The sequence below is a fragment of the Zingiber officinale genome, chromosome 9A (assembly GCF_018446385.1).
Source record: "Zingiber officinale cultivar Zhangliang chromosome 9A, Zo_v1.1, whole genome shotgun sequence".
Classification (NCBI taxonomy): Eukaryota; Viridiplantae; Streptophyta; class Magnoliopsida; order Zingiberales; family Zingiberaceae; genus Zingiber; species Zingiber officinale.
The window spans coordinates 61,682-74,332 of record NC_056002.1 but is presented as its reverse complement, the minus strand read 5'-3'; the positions used below and the strand labels follow the sequence as shown (position 1 = coordinate 74,332).

Here is a 12,651-nt window from a genome sequence, read left to right as displayed (position 1 = left end):
AGTTGATTCTAAAAACTTTGAGAATCATGATGGTTATAAGGCTGAAATGGCGACGAGGTATGAAGAAGAATATCACGTCATACAGAAGTAGCACATCATACGATCAATTAAGGAACTTGCATGATCCATTAAATAATAAATTACCACATTGACGGTTTCAAAATTTGTGTTCGACTTCTTGCTAGATAAATGTTGCGTTTCTGACACAGAAAAAAGTGATTGATCTTCTTGCAGGCGCCTCGTGTTTAGAGAGGTCCTAGAAGCTTTGAAAGCTAACGGTTCGCGTTGAAGAGAGCTCGACTGATGATTCCAGTTGCCTCGATGTAGCGCTCCATACAACGGGCGATGCAACTGCTCTCGCTTCCACTCAAGCTTGATCCGGGCTTCGTGATGCACTTTGTGAAGCATTTGCTCCGCACAGTCTGCAGCACAAATCAGAGAAGAAAGATTACAAACGAGATTAACGAGTAAAATAAATTAGAAATTGGCGTGCACATTTGATACTCTTTTTTGTTACGGTTCTATTTAGTTCGTACCATTCTCATAAATTCATTGTGATCATCCGTGTTTCCTTATTCCGCACTCTCATCCAAATCACGATTACAGTTTTAATGAGTTTAACATGGGTAAAATCACTGACCCTGGAAATCGATATATGGTCAACATGCGTCAGGTCTAAGAGTCAACGGGAAGCACAAGCAAGGGGAAAGAGCTCGATCAATGAGTTAGACACTAGGTTAGACACTAGCACAAGCAAGGGGAAAGAGCTGCCACAAGAGATAGTTTGACACTTTGGTGGAAGCATAGTGCAAGACACCGTTGAAGGAATTGGTATCCCAGGGAACTATAAAAGGAAGAGGTCCCCAACCATTCAAGAGAATCTTGGACTACATACAGCCAACAAAAGTTTCATCCAGCTCAGACATCCTCTAGCTCATTTCAATAATTCATTCCACTGACACTTTTCCCACTTTGGCCTACTAAGCATTCGGAACTTCACAATCCAAAGCTCCACCACGACCTACCCCATACCTAAACCCATCAACCACACAAGCACCTGACAGGTTGCAACTCCATTGAACGAGTTGAATCCATACAAGTTCTGCGTCAAATGAGGTATCCCAACTGTCTAAGCCACTTGTGGTTTGAACGAGTTGAAGCCAACGAGTTCTGCTTCAAATGAAGTGAACACATCACAATTCCACCTCGTCAAGCTCTAATGAACTGAACCTGCAACTCAACCCAACTTAATCACAATTCAACCAAAATCCACTCAACCTAGACTCCTTTATCCACATTGTCATCTGAGATCAAAATTAGATTGACGTAGCTAGCAAATTTCTATGCTCTGTTATAGGTTTGACATAACAAAGGTATAAAGGCAATGTGTGGCCGATTAAATGAAAACAGTACGTGCAACAAAATACCACATGATACCCTACAGAGATAGGGTATTTTGTCCATAAGTAATTCACAATGATTCCTTTAATTATCTCATTCTCTAATATCAGTAACTAAGTATCATAATGCTTTGCTGATTCTCTAAATTCGGACAAAAATAAACTAACTAGATATTGCATCCTCATCTAGCATATCTATAAAGAAACTCAATTGGGTCAGACTAATAAATCAGCTTCAGTATGCTCCAAACAATCAAAAGGCTTTTAAGCAATATGATATTGTGCATATATATAAGAGCATGGATAATGCATGGAAGCATTGGATATGCATGATGTGGCTCTAAGAATCTCATTCTGAAACAATGAGAATGAATCGACTTAGGCAAAAAATTAAATTATAGTGATCAAAACAACATCAAGCACACAAACAATTGTACAAACTTGTTATGGTATTTTCTCTAACAGATTGCAGTAAGGTTGTCCGCTGTCAAGAACTGTCTTTGACCTCAGTCAGGAACAAGATCAGAGAAAATCAAGTTATGTGGAGCTTAATCGAGCTCAGACTAGATCAAACGGGATTCACCGAAATCACAAGAAGGGGATGAAGTGAATCTCAACTCGCCAGTTGTTAGGAGGCACAATCAAGTTGGTTGAGTTTAATTATAGTACAATAAAAAATGGAAGTAGGAAAACTGCTGTGACAAAATATTAGCTTTAGAATATTGTAAACGCATCGTCTATTAATTGGTCGAGCATTGTTTAACAGCAAAACAATGTCAAAAATTCTACGCTCATAGATATTAAAACCTAGTTACGATGCCATGAATACATCCAGATATCCAACCTCAAATAGTTGGCACAAATGTTAGATGAATCAAAGCCAATTAAAACGAAGTGAAAAGCAGGCAGACAGGATAAGGCATCAGAGTTTCATGAAACATCAAATTGGTGGAGAAAAAACAAGGAACCAAAAGGATTCGAGAATAACATATTCAGAAGTGAATTCATCACGGAATACAAGGGAATACCTCGAAGAACTCTTCGGCGTAGGCCTGGGCGAGCTGCGTCTTGAGCTGGTCCATGAGAACATCGGCTGACGGTACTGATTGACCCGATGAGATGCCCGACGAAGATGGCGAAGAGAAGGGATCCATTCTCAAAAGGCTCTTTCTGTTCTGCGTTCACGGCGAACAAAAACCCTAGTTTCAAGCAGCTTATATCGGAATATTTATACAGGCCGCTACGAAAACATATGGTAGCTCCGCTACACAGTCCGTATCGGCCCGATAAATAATGATAGCCCAACCCAGCCCAGCCCAGCCCAGGCATGATTTCATTGTGACATGTTTTTTTGGAGGGAAAGAGAATAAAGGGACGGGAAACAAGGGAAGGGGAAAAGAGGTCGAGTTATTGAAAATCCCTAAATTAATAGTCCAGTACAATTTCACATTAAAAAAAAAATCAACTCACTCAAATTCTATCTAGGGGTGTAAATGAGTCAAGTTGTTCATAAGCTATTCGAAACCTGATTTAATAAAATTTATTGAACTCATTAAATGAGGTTCGTTAAGATAAACAAACCAAGCTTAAGCTTTATAATATTTGACTTGTTAGCTAGTGAACTTGTTCGTTAAGTTTATGAGTCAACTTTTAAATAAAAAAAATATATAGATAAATATATAAAAAAATTATTAGAATAAAATTATAAATTTTAATAAGAATATTATAATTTTTTCTAAATATATAATTATATTTTTAATGAATATTTAAATTTATAATTTATATTTATTAAACTCGTTTAGACTCGATAAAAGTTTGAATAAACTTGTGAGTCATAAATATATTGGTTAAATAAAACTTGAGCTCTTATAAACAAGTCAAACTCAAATATTTAAAAGTTCGACTCAATTACACCCCTAATTGTATCTCCCAATATATTACTTTTTTGGACATGCTTTCCTCGAGAAACTTCCGTATGAATTAATTCATAAATACAGAGAAAATCTAGATATTTTTCTCATCGCCTAATCTAATTCTTAGATTTAAGAATGATAGATATGGCCACACTTTTTCTCATATATCTTTTTGTTCATCAATATTCGAGATATTTATCCTTTGGGCATGCTTCAAAAGGGGCATTAATTTTTCTTTTTAATTTTTTTAAAAATATAAGTTAACAATTCAATTTGCATATTCATGTAGGGACTATTAATCAATGGGCAATTTTTTACCCGTGAATTATATTCTTACCCATTCGTAATAATATTTATATTATTATACATCTTGTTGATAGTAGAGTTTATATTACTGACGGATTCAGTATAGTATGTATTAAATTAAACAGATAAATAAATTAAACTGCATCACATGGGCTATCATTTTAGGATTTATATAAATATTTAACAGATTAAATATTTTTTTCTTTTGTTTTTAATTGACATATCTAAATTTTTTTATTAGTATTCCAATTTGACCATAAAATTAACTCTGCCATCTGATTGAAGATTAAAAAAAAATACAGAGAAAAATTTCTGGAAAACTAATCAAAATTACTACGAGAAGAACCTTTTCTGGATCATTACGAACATCAATCGAAACAAAGGATGCGTTTATCTACACTTGAGGCTTGTCAGCAACACATCGCCAGCGGCGATCCTGCTACGGCCGGCTATGCTAAGAGATGCATCGGAGGGAGTGCATGGAGGCGGCGGTGTCCATAGCGGGCGCGTCGAAGGCCCGATGGTGGCGGTCGCTCTCCACGAGGCCGTAGTCCATGAGCGGCCGGTGCTCGAGCTCGTCGTCGTGGTCCTGCACGAACTCCGGGACCTCCACTTCCCTTCGCCGGATGTGCTGCCACAGGAACTCCAGCCGGTTCACGTACCGAAGCTTCCCGTACAAGCTGCTCCACCATCGATACCAAATTACACACCGTTTGTCATAATGGTTAATCATTCAGAAAGGGGCGATGAATCGATTACCCTGCGCTGAAGAAGAAACGTCCGAAGGTGGCGAAGAAGATGCGGGCCTGAAGGCCAGGGTGGACGAAGTAGACGGCGCGGATCCCGTCGCGGACGTCAGCAGGAAGCGCCTCGTAGACAGATCGAAGCGCCGATAAGCCGGGGTAGTTCTCGGCCCTCTGCGCGTGAGCGTGCATATACACCACCACGAATGGCGCCCCGCCGAGCGCCGGGAACACCCTCCTCTCCAGGAAGCTCCTCAGCAACTCCATGCCTCCGTCGGCAATCAGTTCCCTCGCTGCCACACATCCGAATCCCAAATCACAACCCAAATCCGTCGATCGGAAACACCAAAAACAACAAAAGGATCATGGATCAACCCCGTCCGTCACCGTACCAGGGAAGAATTTTCCGACGATGCGGAGGACACAGCGGCCCTTCTTGTCGCGTCCGCCGATCTTGAAGGCCTCCTCGAGGATCTGGTCCATGCAATTGCTGCCCATCGCCGAATCGATGGAATCCGGGAGAGAATCGAGGTTCGAACTCAAAAGCGAGAGAGATAAAACCTAGGCGAAGAGAAAGGGGGCTTTTTAACGGCGTAACGGCGAAACGGACGACGGAGTCAATTTTGCAACTGAAGAATATCCGCACGGAATCTCCCCTTCCGTTAGCGATATGGAGCGCTCTGACGCGGGCCAGGCCGTCACGTGGCGCCGGCTCCAGCCGAACCCGATAAACCTGACTGCCCCCACTGATTTTTAACCAATAACGATCGAGACAGATTCCAGTGGATAACGAACCGGTGGTTATTAACGAGATGGACAACTTAACCAGTAGAGTTTGGCCGATTAAACACTTTCAAAAATTTTAAAGTGCTATATTTTAATTATTATTTTATTTATTGGTTTGCCAAGTAACCAAGTGATGGATTTGGTCCAAGATTTGGATATATTTAATTAAATAGGAAATTAAGGGGAGGCCCATGGTTTTGGAACGTGGTATTCCAAAATCAAGGGAACTGTTCCGTTGACAGTTGACTACGCGTTAACGAACTAGGTAAGTGGCTGATGTCGTGGAACTTAGAGGAGAGAGAATGGAAAGGAAAGGAATTTCCAGGCAACTCCCTTTACTTTATCTTCTTGCGCTGGAATTTTATATTGTCCGTGGACATTTGTTTAATTATGGGCAGTTGAGTGATGGCGATCTGATTTATAACGCTGGCATTTTTAAATTTTTTTTTTATTATAGTTTTTGATAATAACATTTGTAATAATATCATAACATAATATCATAACAATCGCTCTGAATCATATCCAATTGGCGTCAAACAACTGTTGATATGATTGACTGGATCTTTGATTTGGAATAGGCTGTTCTTCCTTAATTAACTAAAACATATCTCATATACAAATATTATGATATACTAATTGAATACTTTTGTTTTTTGTATTTCACAAGCGAACTTTATCCCAACACTAACTAAATTTATTCAAAATCAACACAATATTAGTACCTTTGGAGCTAGAAGCAAATAAGAAGCGATGGAATGAAAAGTTTCTAAGATATTGGCACGGCTCAATCAAAATATACGATCTATACAGAAAGTACGTACTACTCTTGAGTGAGCCGAGACAACATCATAGTAACAATTTCATGTGTGTTCTTTCGATATGCAACCGATATATCATCAAGAGAAAGAGAAAAATGGAAGAATAGTTATAACGTTGCAATTCAAGGAGGAAGAAAGAAGGCGGATGAGAGAAACTCGATCTCCAGAGAGTGAGAAAGGAGAAGAGGAATGTGTGGGAATTTAAAGAAGGCCAAAGGCATGCATTAACAACGCCCCGGCTACCCAAGGAGAGAAACAGAGCTAAAGCATTAATACTAGAAATTGTTCGCACATCTTCCTCGCAATTCAATATTATTTCTGGAGAAAGAAGGGCGTTTTTTGTTTTTGTTTTTCTGATAAAATGGGAGGTCATTAATGGATCATTAAGAAGATATCACGGAATGCATGCATGGCGAAGCATTTAAAGGGGTAGTTAATAAATATGAATGATGCCCTGCTCCACCAACTTTTGAGGTTTCTTCTGCTGTCGCCATTAGTGGACTACTGCCTGCTCTACTCTGATCTGCTATGTTCTCTTCTCAAACGTATAATGCATGTACGCATTTCATGTGAGGGAATGGGACAAGGAAGGTGCCAAGCAATTCACACTTGTAATTAATGGTAACATGTCAAAGTGAATCACTTAAGTACTGCTTTGGTGGTATAATAGTTTTGTGACTTTTTGGTGGAGAGCATTGATTATACGGATGGCATTGAATGAGGATGGGCGAAGAGTAAGTGAAGGAATCTTGGTCTGACAGAATTAATGGTAACAGGCAGGCCGACTGCAGGCATCTTCTGCTTCGATACATCATCTCGCGTTCGATCGCTACTGCACAATGCATCGACTCTGTCTCTCGTATTCATTGAGAAAGAGGCGTTTACAACGACCCTTTGCAATTAGGTGGAGATATTAAGGGATGCTTAATTTACGGGAATTATAAGAGTGGAGAATAGAAATAATAATTATTAATTGTCATTGTTAACGTTTGAATTATATGAATTTGCTGTTAAAGATAATGTTAAATGGTCAGAATTTGATCACCCAGAATACATACATGCATGTGTATGCATGTGTATTTTAGTAATATCAAATATATATATTAATTATATGCATGTACATGCATACATTATAATTGGGAGATAAAAATTTCTAGCTACCGCCAACAATATTTACTGTTAAAATATAAATAAGGAATGAATCCTTATAATTAGGTAATCACTAATTCCCATATCCCCTCTGAGTCATTATTCTATTTTCAACCATCAAAATATTTCTTTATTCCAAAAACAATAAATCTTGTTGGTTAGAATCTAACCAACTAGAAATAAAATTTAATGCATGAATATACATGCATGTAATTAATATAAAAATATGATATTACTAAAATACCCTTGATAATAACTTATAAAATATATTTTGGCTGGTCATATTTTGACTATTTAGTGCTATCATTTTAAAAATACCTTTGAACTAAAACTAAAATTTTCCCATAATATTAAATATCAAAATATATTTATTTAATTTTTCTTTCATATCACTTTCTCTTTTCTTGTTCTTTCTCATCATATTTTCTCTTTTCATAATCTCTTCCATCACACTCTCTTCCTTTTTTTTCTCATCCACTTTCTCTCCCATCATATTTTCTTTCCCCTCAATCTCTCCAATCACTCTCTATTCTTTTTTTTTTCTCTTCCACTTTCTCTCTCATCATATTTTCTCTTCTCTCAATCTCTCCCATCACTCTCTTTTCTCTTTTTTTTGTTCTCATCGTACTTTCTCTCTCATCATTTTTTCTCTCTTATCACACTTTCTCTATCCTCAATCTCTCATATCACACTTTCTCCCTTTTTTCTTAACACATTTTCTCTCTCATCGTACTTTCTCTCTCATCACATTCGCTAGGCGTTTCTTTTTTTTTAATCATACTTTCTCTCTCATTACATTTTCTCTCTCATCATATTTTTTTTCCACAATCTTTCCCATCACATTCTCTCTCCCCATTTTTTCACATTACACATTCTTTCTCTTCATCCTCTCCCATTATACTTTCTCTCTCATCATATTTTAGCTATCATATTCTCTAATCATGCTCTCTCCCATTACACTCTCTTTCCTCATTTTTTCTCATCACACTTTCCCTCTCTTCATTCTTTCCATCACACTTTTTTCTCTCATCATACTTTCTCACTCATCATTCTCTGTCATCATATTTTTCTCTCACATATAATTTTTTCTCTTATTTTTCTTTAAGGCTAAAAACAGAAATGTTGATTTATTCCAATAGAAAATATTCAACTAACCAAATATTGCTTTTAAGAGTGATCCTGTCGGGAGCTGAGAAGACGGACCTGCCAGTGTTATGTGTCTGGAATGTTGGTCACATCTCCATGACCCGAATGGTGAGCTGTCTTCTGTGTTGACTAAGTCGTCGGAAGTCCTCTGGTCAATAACACCTACAGCCAGCGACTGGATTGCCCCGATCCCTGGTACCTCGATGCTCGAGGTGGGTCCCACAAACATATGAGCAGTCAGATAATAATATAGAAATAAATGCACGAATAAGGAGTACGAGAACGTACCCTGGCCCTGGGGGGGGGGCGCCCTCGGATGAATGAGTGAGCTGGTCGGGATACTGACCGAGTCGTCGTGACCCTGAATGGTAGATAAATGTCCACCAAGTGAGTAGATGGCTCTGGTGGCTCGAAGTCGAACGCGATATGGATGTGCAGGACGACACACTGTACGACTATAGCCTCGGCTCGTAGGCCGGAATGCAACAGCGACACGAAGGCCGAACACTCCATCGGCTCGCAGGCCGGGATACAATAATGACACGAAAGCCGAACACACTCTCGGCTCGTAGGCTGGCACACGACACTCAGGCCGGATAATACTAATAACAAACATAATAACGGTACAAATAACACAAAATAACGGCTCGAGGGCCGAAACTACATTTTGATTTATTCTCTTATTTTCTTTTAAAGGTAAAATTTTTTTGATTTATTCTGATAGAAAATATTCAACTAATCAAATATTACTTTCAAAAGTAATATCAATACTCATACTTATTCTCATTTCACAATAATATGATTTTCATTCCAATTCTTATTTCTAAGAAAGAACCAAACTCCTCCTTAATTCTCTTTTAACTTTGTTATTATATAGGTTTCTTAAATCTAATTCACTTATTAGAGAATAAAAATGGAATAGAGAATATGGACAAATAGATAGAATTCTTTGATCACAAAGCCCGTGCAAATAATCTTATTTCGTTTTAACAATTTTTTTCAAAATTTTAATTGCCATGAATTATAAAGTTTCAATCTGATTTATTATTATTATTATTATTGTTTAAAATGACATTTGTATGGCAATTAATCTATAGAAATTAGAGAATATCCGATCCGATAACTATGAACAGCTCGATTTTCAATTCTCCTCCGGAATGCTCCGCAGTGCCGGCGACCACCTGCCGATCCTTCCGGCCACACTCTGCGCGTGCAGCCGGCGGATCCCCTGCAACAGTTGCTCGGCGCCCTGCAGCGGCTTCCGGGACCCCCGCCGCCGATTCTCGTGGAAGCTCACCGAAGCGGCGGCGGCCACCATCAACTTCAGCTCTCGCTTGCTCACCACGATTCGGACCCGCACCACTCCGTCGTCGGCTTTCTCGGCAGAGATAACCCTCCCGACCGCGGCGGTGCCGGCCGCTTGGCGGCCTTCCTCCTCCGCGGCGAACCTCCTCCTCCTCCTCCCGCTGCTACGGCGAGCGAGGCAGAAGCACTCCACGAGGCCATTCCGGTGTTCCGCTCTGGAATTTACGAGCTCGGGCTCCATTTCCGGCGACCCTTAAATCTGTACCTCCTCGTCGAAATCTCTGTATATATGCACACGCGCAGAGAGGGAGAAAGAGAAGGAGGTGGCATAGAAAAAGGAAATAGTTTGAAAGATGATCAAGAATCGCCGGCTTAAATTTTGCCTGAAATCAAACAATTGAGAGCGATTTGGTTATAACTTGCATGAATTTTGGCAGCGTAACGTGTGAAAAAAATGAAAAGAAAACAAATGATGGATTCTGTTTCCACCGACTCGTATCATATCACATGGATGAAGCGATTATTGCGCAGAGTACCAACCTAAATCATGGAGAAGAAGCTTCACGCCATGTTATATTTATAATGAAATTAAATAATTTCCATCAATCTCATTAGAACACAAATCTATCTTAATAATAGCTCATGATTATTTGGAAGTTGGGGTGTCTGCGTAGCCGCGTAGAGGAATATATATATGCTAGTTATTAAGCGATAAGATTCATTAATTATTATTCGTAGCTTCTTCTAATCATGGTGAGTTTTTGGGCTATTTTTAATTGGGCCGTTGGGTCCGGTCCAGCCTGCCGAGATGTTCGTTGAGGCTAAGGAAAGGCTAAGGAAAAAGAGAGTAATTAATAGGACTGGCCATAATTTGGATCCATGGTTCCATCCAAAACCTAACAAGATCATCTTCTTGTTGATAGTGACCAAGTTAGCTCACATCCATTTAATCATTCCACTAACTTTAATCAGACGTGTAAACCCTAATTCTAGCTTATTAACGTCCATATCAATCTCACCTTTTCATTAACACATCTCAATCGAGACCTAAACCACTTCCATTCTCACTAAATGGTCCCATGTTGCACCAACATTCACGAGGTCGGGCTAGATGATCATGTCAAGAAAATAAAAGTTGGTTAAAAATGATAGTAAGACATTACATGAAAATTACTCATAATTGTGCGTCCCTAATTTAGTGACTGAAATATAATTTCTAATTTAATAAGTGCGTCCCTAATTTAGTGACCAAATATAATTCCATTAAATTAGGGATTGAAATATAATTTTATTGCTAATGAGGGGCCGAAATATAATTTTGTCGCTAATAAAATATCGACTTAAATAAATTTCTTCTCTAAATTAACGACAGAAATACACTTATGTCGATAAGGTTCCCTTCTCTCCTCTCTTCTCTCTCCCCTTACCCTAATTTGTGGGCAGCCGAGGCGTGACCTCGTTGTGCTCGTGATCAGGTCACCAATGGTAGAGCCAACTCAGGTGATTTTTCCGGTCTGTTGGCCATGAGCGTGGACGCCAACGCCGTCACACGGCTAACCTCCTCTTTTCTTCACTTTTTTCCCATTCTCCTCCGATAAAATCTCCTTTCTACCATCGTGGACCCCCAGGCTATAGCCCGAGTAGCCATCAACGTGGCTCCGCCATTATAGGTCACGCCTAAGGCCTGCTGCAACCTTGTAGCGAGGTAGTGAGGCCGATCACACCCTCTGTTGCAACCTCATAGCGAGGTCAATCCATTGCCTAAGCTGACTAATTAACCTTGATGCAGTGATAAAGGGAGTCCACCAAGTGCGGGTCAAGGGCGGAGAGAGCAACCAACATGGATGTCAAAGTCAAAATGGTCAACGCGTCGATGAACCATGACATGCCCAATCTGCAAGTGGCTTGTCCAAGCAGAGCGTCTGTATGACCAAGGCCACCATAGCAGGAACATTAGATGCTCATCACAAAGCGGTGGATGCTTAGACGACTGGAGCGTTGTTCCGGTCGGACGGAAACAATCAACCGACTCAAGGGATTATGGAGAAGATCGGCTAAGGCCGACCGAGCGGAGATACCTCGCCGAGGGGCTATCCCGCTCGACCAAGTAGAGGGATCATTGACGTATCTCTTAGTATCTTTCTGAGAGATATATAGTGTCGCCGACACAAGGCATGGTCAACAGACGGATCGTACGAGGGAAGCTTCCACTGTTTCATCAGATATTTGCATATCTTGTTAAGGTATGTTGTCAAAGATATTTTTCTGACATGTCCTTTCATGGAATGGTTGGGAAAGCATGCTCATGCCTTGGAGAGCGTGCACATTGCCCACCAGGGTACTATTTTCCTAGTTCGGCACTAACGTTTCCTGTGTTGCAGAGTGAAGCGAGGTCTATATCCAGACAATACAGAAGTCACATCCCAACTAATCATCTCTACGATTTTCGGAAAGGGTCGACCTGGTTGAATTAGCATGTTAATTACATGCTACTTTGTTTTCACCTTATCAAAGGTGTTCTATTGTGGTCAATTTTCCATGAGTGCTCATCTTCTTTCACTGTTAAAAGATGTCAGTTTTGTTGTGTAATACTTTTTCATTGTAGGTCTGCAGATTGTTAAAATGATACCATAGAACTAGCTGCTGTTCTTTGTGTGCAGGCATAAGTTTTTCCTTTATTTAGTCTTTTATCTGGAAATTTTGGTCATTAAAATGAAATATACCATCTTATTTCTATATGATTTCTTCAGTGTGATTTTTGTAAAAAGAAGAAATTCTCTTTTATCTCTTTTAATTTCTTCAAAGGTATTTAACTGCTCAATTTCATTCCTATGTTAAGGGTTAACACTCATGTCATTTCCTTATTAACCATTATTTGGTAGTAATTCTGTAAACAGTGAATGAACATTGCAATATTGAAGCTAGCTAGTTTGCATGGGAAAATATAAAATGTTTATAAATGAATTCATATTAGGTTTTTTTTTTTTTTTGACATTTCTGATTAGATTAATACCAGAAATTTATTAGATGGAAGTGTATCCCTGCAATTTGACAACTATCAAGCAGCAACAACATCATCACCACC

General features: G+C 39.3%; 2 protein-coding genes across 2 annotated transcripts; both read right to left on the bottom strand.

Annotated features, from left to right (window-relative positions):
* Positions 1-107: 107 nt before the first annotated feature.
* On the bottom strand, positions 108-2,629 carry LOC122021639 (mitochondrial import inner membrane translocase subunit Tim13-like). The gene is made up of 2 exons (XM_042579780.1): positions 2,429-2,629; positions 108-422 (listed from the first exon to the last, which is right to left on the bottom strand). Exons 1-2 carry the CDS (start codon positions 2,552-2,554, stop codon positions 273-275), a joined length of 276 nt encoding a protein of 91 aa, XP_042435714.1. The 5' UTR covers positions 2,555-2,629; the 3' UTR covers positions 108-272.
* A 1,247-nt stretch (positions 2,630-3,876) lies between these two features.
* Positions 3,877-4,936, bottom strand: LOC122020224 (protein GDAP2 homolog). The gene is made up of 3 exons (XM_042578053.1): positions 4,755-4,936; positions 4,379-4,655; positions 3,877-4,299 (listed from the first exon to the last, which is right to left on the bottom strand). Exons 1-3 carry the CDS (start codon positions 4,858-4,860, stop codon positions 4,074-4,076), a joined length of 609 nt encoding a protein of 202 aa, XP_042433987.1. The 5' UTR covers positions 4,861-4,936; the 3' UTR covers positions 3,877-4,073.
* Positions 4,937-12,651: the final 7,715 nt, after the last annotated feature.

Bases quoted from the DNA above. Each gene is read 5' to 3' on its own strand.
- LOC122021639 (XM_042579780.1), bottom strand. From the start codon at position 2,554: ATGGATCCCTTCTCTTCGCCATCTTCGTCGGGCATCTCATCGGGTCAA. The intron at 423-2,428 runs GTATTCCCTTGT...TTTGTGCTGCAG, and splicing joins ACGCCGAAGAGTTCTTCGAG to ACTGTGCGGAGCAAATGCTT.
- LOC122020224 (XM_042578053.1), bottom strand. From the start codon at position 4,860: ATGGGCAGCAATTGCATGGACCAGATCCTCGAGGAGGCCTTCAAGATC. The intron at 4,656-4,754 runs GTACGGTGACGG...GATGTGTGGCAG, and splicing joins CGTCGGAAAATTCTTCCCTG to CGAGGGAACTGATTGCCGAC. The intron at 4,300-4,378 runs GTAATCGATTCA...ATGGTGGAGCAG, and splicing joins CGTTTCTTCTTCAGCGCAGG to CTTGTACGGGAAGCTTCGGT.